Source organism: Bolinopsis microptera, chromosome 11 (genome assembly GCF_026151205.1).
Source record: "Bolinopsis microptera isolate Bmic1 chromosome 11, MBARI_Bmic_1.0, whole genome shotgun sequence".
Lineage (NCBI taxonomy): Eukaryota > Metazoa > Ctenophora > Tentaculata > Lobata > Bolinopsidae > Bolinopsis > Bolinopsis microptera.
Window position 1 is genome coordinate 6888988 of NC_087082.1, and position 7185 is coordinate 6896172.

The window sequence follows — 7185 nt, forward strand, 5'->3', positions numbered from 1 at the left end:
CACAAGCTCACGTGTAATCCTGTGACGTTGCTCCCTCAGTCCTAATATAATGCTGATTTGATCCATTGAGATCTGATCCATCGATACGTGATTGACTATTTGAGGACAGGATCATGCTAGCGGTACACTAACAAGCTGTAACATCACAGCCTACATTACACACAGGAGAGCGGTATGGAGATCAGTTATTTGTATAACATTTAAACTATTGTCAAATTTTTGACATCAAATGAAAATAAACTATGGTAGAGTTCAGCTCAGGTCATATCTCAGTTCAGATCATGTCTCTAATTGGAAAAATGGAAATGTGTCGTATTGCAATTAGATCACAATTTCGGACAGATGTTTTTTTTTCTGGTAACATATTGAGTCGGACAGATGTCCTTTTTACTGCATCATGCATATCACCGCACAGGCTGCGCTACGGTGTCCGGTCGTTTAACTTTCGATTCAAATAATTGACAACGGCAACCCCTCCATTTTGTACTTTGTAACGCCCCAAAGAAATTTGGTAATTTAACCAATATGAAACGATCGTTAATTGTAATTAAGGCGCAGTTTATATCTCCGCCAAAAGCAAATTTGTAAGCACTCACGCGCATCATATCCAAATGTGATTTTAAATTTTCGCATTGGATCGTTGCGCATTGGATGGTTGCTAAGCTGTTTAATGTAACTTCAGGAAGGCGCGACTGTGAAAATAGTTGAGAAAACTACGCGCTTTAATGCTAAAATGTGATGCTTTTGGCGGAGATATAAACTGCGCCTTGTAATTAATTACGGTCGATGGAAATCTAGCGTCCGCTAACCGGCGCAATTCTTGTTAAATCATCAATGATCAATATTCACAGATTACCAAATTGACAAAACCCTTAGAATCATAATTAATCAATATCTTTGATTAATTGAAATTTCAAATAATCGTTTACCCTATCAAACGGGATAACTTCCACCGGGTTATATATATATTACGCCGGTACAATTTTATATATATTACACCAGTACAATCATTCAAATATTTATCTTTATTTTATTGTCTTTTTGATGGGTTTCCAAAAGAACTGCAGAAACTTACTAAGATTATCAGTCCGTCACACAGATTTATCAATCATCTTCTGTACCTGAATGAAAAAGAATGTTATGACAAAACTCTCCAGTCTTCCGGATATAATACGATAGTTGTTTACTCATCTTTCTAAAAACAAATATGCGGCCTGCCAAAACCCACGGTGTAAAAAGGGGGGGGGGGGGGGGGGGGGGGGGGGGGGGGGGGGGGGGGGGGGGGGGGGGGGGGGTTTGTAAAATTCCCCCCCCCCCCGAGCTCTGCCATTTTCAGCAGTCAGATTTTATCTGACAACCCGCCCCTTCTAAGTGCTGCCACCTGGACAACACAGCCTTTGGCATGCAAAATAACGGGTAAATTGTAACAATAATGTAAGGGTGTCTTCTATAAGCTGATGAAAATGTACTTTCCCTTGATTTTTTTCTTTTCTTAAAAGTAATACCAGTATGATGGAACAAAATGAATAAGCACGAATAGAAAAGCATACCTTACCTAACCAGACCTTATTTGAACGGACGTTAATTGGACGCTGAAGGCCGCTACGAACTTATTGTCCGAGATATGACTACTTTTTAATTTCGGTCAATTTAGTTTCTATCATCAGAGTAACACTCAAAACGGCAACCAGGAAAATGGACATTCTCACCGAAAACGTTACGGCAATGAGATATGCTGAACATAAAGTGGAACTTCTGTAAATCATAGGCTTCCTGTTGTTCAGAAGCGAGGTTAACACAGGAAGAGACGAGATTCTGGTGATGATGTCTACAACAGCTATTGTGATGTAAAGTTTATCTGGGAGGGTTTTCCGTTTGTTTGACCAGAAGAACCACAAAGCTGATATGTTTCCCACGAGCGACACAACAAGAATTATTATTAGAATAATTCCAATTATCTTGTCAGTTGTTTCGGACTGCTGCAATGACATTTCAACTCCTAATAATTGAAGTTTTGGGTGATAGACGGTGTAATGTGTCAGATTTTAAAAAGACAAATCAAACTTTTACCAACTCAAAGAGGCACTAGGTGTAATGTATTCGGATATTGCATACAAAATCGAACAATTGATAAAAACTATATCAAAAAAGCATCTGATTTGTTTGGTTTGATTAGGAGAAACTCTCACGCTGCACCATGCTGTGTATGACTTATTCACAACTTCAGTGCATCTTGAATATAAAATACAACACCACCGTATGAGGCATCGGATTATAAAATTTCAAACAACAATAAAACAAAAGTGCTTCGTCTAGGTGTCATTGTTTTAGGAGATTCATCTTATTTCAGCTGAGTATCATGCTGAAGTCTGAACAGTATTAGTATGACTACTATACAGTCAACTAACCAGTATAAACAAAGGCCTGAGAAAAACTCCAAAACTTTATAAAATGATCTGTAGAATTGAGTTCAGACGGATGATAATGAATCACTCTGCACTCGGCTGCCAGACCTTAGGTCAGGAGTGATATGACCACCATATACGTCATCAAGTAATTAATTAGTAATTTCATTCAAAAATATTGATATTTGACCAATTTATGGGCCAAAATCGATCAAATTTGGTGCGTATGCCCAAATATGGTCATATGGTTTTTGGCTCATACTCAGTCATTTTTTGCCCAATCTTGATGAAAATTCGTATACTTGTTCAGGGGACCACTAGCTACAAGAAGAGCACATAAAATCTGGGTTTTGGGCATGTCCAGGGTATTTGGCTAAATTGGGCCTAATTTGAACCAAATATGGGCGTGGCTGCCCCGCGGGCACCGTTTGGCGGTTGGGGTCGGGGACCCCCTCAAAAGTTCGGTCACCGGTCCTAGTTTGTTGGTCAACTGCTATCTCGAAACCAAGTTTTACAAAAAACTTAGGGTGAACCCCCCCCTTAACATGCAAGTTTGAAGCTTGTTGTTCCTTTATAGCACGAAAATAGTCTTGAACAGAGGGCTTTGGGCGATTCACTTGGGTTTTGAAACCTCTGTGAAACCTCTCCACCATGTAAGAGGTCCGAGGGAACTCCGGATCCTGAAGAATACTGGTGAAATGATTCAGTTTCCTGACCCAACGTCTCCCAGTGCGGCACTCAACCCTCACTAATACCTGGGGACCCCAGGATTAGTGACTAGTATTCATAAACACATAGATATGGCGGAATGACAGGCTGAGAGCGGCCCAGTAACACAAGTGGTATTACATTCGTGCTAGAATGCCTGTTGTCATGGCATCCGAGCTAGCCGTGGCCAGTTTTTGCAAAATCATACAATCCCTAACGTTCATTTTAATGTCCCCCCAAATGTATTCCACTGAGAACTTATTGTCCAGCTAAGGATAATACTACTTTTAAATTTCGGTCAATTTCAATTTATATCATCCGACTAAATTATATTAACATTTTAATGCTTTTCTTGCTTGTATTAAAAGTCGATTAAAAAAATTTTCTTCTAAAATTGGTAAAAAACGCTCAAAAAATGAAATATTTTGGATTCTTAATGGTTTTGAATGCCTTCGAGCGTTCATTTTAATGTCCGATCAGGAAATGTCCCGCCAAATAACGTCTGATAAGGTATAAAATGCCTGAGACTATCGTAATCCATGTAAAATCTATCTTTCATGAAATTATACGACTCACTTGTTCACTTTCTGAATATCCAAGCACCGTTTCATCATGGGAGCTGTGCTGGAACTGTTTGAAGAGGAGGAGGAGGAGTTAAGGGACCGCTTGATACCTCGGGCTTTGGAAAGGGGCTGCAGAGGGCCGACCAGATGACGCACTCTCGAGTCTACCAAGGAAATGTTATCTTTAGTTCAAGTAAATATCATAACTTATATTGAAGATTGTAGCAATTTACTATTCTTATAAGTAAATTCTTTATCCACTTACCACCCTTTTCTTTTTCCATCTTGGCGGTCGCAATACTGTTTGTCAATCTCTTCAGCTTCTCCTTTCTTTCTATCACCTTATCCTACGTAATTTAGTGTGTTCGTCAAAAATTGAGTTGACAGTGTGTCTTGAGTGTTTGAATAAAGGGGGAGGGGGGGGGATGAGTAGATGACAGTTTAAATGTTTGTATTATACAGAGGGGGTGCTATTTTACCCAGTACATAGTTTTCCAGCTGTCACCCATCAGAGCATTTGACCGGAACTCTGATTCCACCAACTTTTTCCACACTGACTCTAATGTGCCTGACAACGAAGTGATTTGCCAAAATATTTCATTATGTGTCTTGACTTCATAATGCCACATTAGTCAGTACACTGTACAATGACGAATGAGACGCATCAAAACACGAACAAATTTAATTAATTCCCCGAACTAGTATTTCTTACCACGGATAGGAGGATTTCTGTGTTCTATTAGGTTGAGTTGTTCAGCACTGCACCTGAAAGTGGACATTTCTTATCAGAAATTCACGAAATGAAATATAGCTTTATTCTGACTTTTTAGAGTACAAGTAAAAAATCATGAAAATCGTGATTAAAAAAAATTTGATCATAATTCTTTAACTTGATAGTTAATAATAACATACTAACTTCAACAACGCAGGTCTGAGGTAATCACAGGTAAGTGTCCCAGTGTGATATATGGAGTCCACATTTTGCACCAGGACTCGCATCGCTAAATCTCTCAACTGGTCACTGACGGAAATAACAGACATGTGATAATAATCCGCAAAAAAACCGGCAGATTTTTTAACCATCTGCTGAATCAAGCGTGTTTAAAATTGCTAATTACCGGAGGTCGGTAAACCTAAACTTTGGAAATTGTATTGAATATCCTTCGATTCAACCGATATTCAAAAATATAACAGACTTTAGAGCATGTCAATCAGCCATTTAATACGGTCCTGACTTTCTAGCAGTATATGAAATTACTAACATTTTGAAGATTGTCTTGCTCCCGAGTAAATACCCCAAGTATTGTTTGTTTTCGTAAATGCTGAGTCATGGTGAAGTGAAGATGCTTCTGAAACAAGAAATTAGAAATCAAATTTCACAGTTGGTAAATGAGGGCAGGGCACTATTATATTATATATAGCTGCATGCATTAGATGCTCGCGACGCATATAATATATTTATTATTATACGTACTAGTGTAACCCGTGCCTATGGCCGGGACTTCACCATCGCAGTTGAATTGCAAAAGTATAAAAGTTAAAATTGTGCAAAAGTATAAACTCGCTCAGTTGAAACCGACCGCATTAGAGTGAATTTAATTCTGAGCTCCCATCACGTAATACGTATCTAATAGTAATACTTAATAGGCTCCACTGCCAAACTACCTAATTATGTACAAAGCAGTTATTAGGTGAGCTGTAAATGGGGAGAGAGAGTGAGAGTGTGAGAGAGGGACAAAAAGTGAGTCACTTTTGATATCACATTTGCAGTACAAAACCATCAATTAAATTACCTGAGGACCCCAGGCTATTATGTTCATTAACATAATAGAGATTAGGCGGAATGACAGGCTGAGCGCGGCCCAGTAACAATTAAACTACTTGCCAATGGCCGATTTTTAAAACATTTGCTTCGTCAGAGATTTGTCGAAACTATACCGTAAAAACCAGTCCCATAAATCTTACCATTTTTTGATTAAACTGTTTGGAAATTTCCTACACAATGACACATTTTCTGGGATTATTAGTGTTGCATGATATTATGGATGACCTTGCTGTACGGCAAGTTAAACAAGGATCTGAAACTACTAGGTTCCGTACAGACTCAACTCTGCACCCGTGTCAATAATGTTCATTATATGCAAGCCTCTTGATTTATTATATGCGCGCGCGTATATAATATATATATATTATAATTTAAATATATTAAAGAAGTCACGTGTTTTGCGCAACAAAATCACTAGAAACTCTCCCGCGCGTGCCGGCTACGTTTTCAAGAAGACCGTATCTGCGAGGGCCCGGCTCTGGATTATTACGCAAAAGCATGTTGTCACGTCACTCCGTAACACGTTGACAGAATAAAGTGTTTCGTGGGCTCGGTTCGCATAAGCCACCGCCTAGCAAGTAGTATATTGAACCTACCTATTGAACCTATTGATAGGTTTAGAAGTAGGCATCTTCACGGCCATCACGCAATCTGCGGACCACCTATTTAATGAATCACATGCCAATATTTTGCTACTCGGTAACATACATCAATGCAATGATAGCACTTACTTGATTTTTTGACGTTAGGCCTGTAAAAATACACTTGCAGGGGTCCTTTCTCCACGATTTTTTTGGGTGCTGGTTCCTTAACATCACTTGTTGAGTCACTGGTAGAGTCGATAACTTGCTTTTTCCATTTTCTGACCAACTGCTTTGAGATTTCAACGATTTCTGCACTCTCGTGACTTTTAAAACCGTTTATCAATTTTCCAATTCCCGTCTCCTGGAGAAAAAGTCTCTTTATAAGATAAAATACATTAGAAAAGAGGATTCAAGTTGCTTTAGAGAAGAACCATGGACGAACAGAACTATATAATTGTTATCTGAACTGAAAAACTTTATTGCAATCAGACAAAAAAAGGTGGCATATAAGAATACCACGTGATGCCCAAATATGGTCAATTACATACCTTAAGAATACCCACAGTCATTTGATACCCATCAAGCTTGTTGAAAATCTTCAGGTAAAACTTGCTCTGAAAGCATTAAAATCATACCAGTTGTTTTATTACATTTTATGGGCGCTACTAATAAGGTATTATACTCTATTAGTATTAATAATAACCCTTTTTTGAAGAACCATAATAACTTTTCACACTTTCTCTTTGAAAAAATAAAAATCCCAAATATTTTTAAAAACTTACTGGGTGTTCGGTCTGTTTAAGTAATTTGCTCAAATTTGCCACCTTCTTCTTTATCTTTTCTTCATCATTCATCACTGCAGGCAAGAAAATATGTTAAACAAAAATATGTGCAACTATTAATATTACATCTTCTCGGTAAATCTAAATGGTAAAACATGATAAAATATTTGCAGAAGGCATTTCATTGGAATGTTCCATGCAACAATCTCACACCGATATAATCAACTACTATACACATTAGAGACGATCTAATATGATAAGAGCAAAACAATAACATTGAAAACAATGTAAAACTCTGAATGAGGTAAAATTGGGATG

General features: G+C 38.1%; 1 protein-coding gene across 1 annotated transcript; it reads right to left on the minus strand.

Moving 5' to 3' along the window:
* Positions 1-899: 899 nt before the first annotated feature.
* Positions 900-6943, minus strand: LOC134823320 (elongin-A-like). The gene is made up of 10 exons (XM_063834743.1): positions 6868-6943; positions 6634-6699; positions 6233-6446; positions 4939-5025; positions 4593-4697; positions 4389-4441; positions 4156-4244; positions 3942-4023; positions 3690-3840; positions 900-1121 (listed from the first exon to the last, which is right to left on the minus strand). Exons 5-10 carry the CDS (start codon positions 4673-4675, stop codon positions 1109-1111), a joined length of 471 nt encoding a protein of 156 aa, XP_063690813.1. The 5' UTR covers positions 4676-4697; positions 4939-5025; positions 6233-6446; positions 6634-6699; positions 6868-6943; the 3' UTR covers positions 900-1108.
* Positions 6944-7185: the final 242 nt, after the last annotated feature.

Bases quoted from the DNA above. Each gene is read 5' to 3' on its own strand.
- LOC134823320 (XM_063834743.1), bottom strand. From the start codon at position 4,675: ATGCGAGTCCTGGTGCAAAATGTGGACTCCATATATCACACTGGGACA. The intron at 4,245-4,388 runs GTAAGAAATACT...CTTCGTTGTCAG, and splicing joins CAGAAATCCTCCTATCCGTG to GCACATTAGAGTCAGTGTGG. The intron at 3,841-3,941 runs GTAAGTGGATAA...TTTCCTTGGTAG, and splicing joins GATGGAAAAAGAAAAGGGTG to ACTCGAGAGTGCGTCATCTG.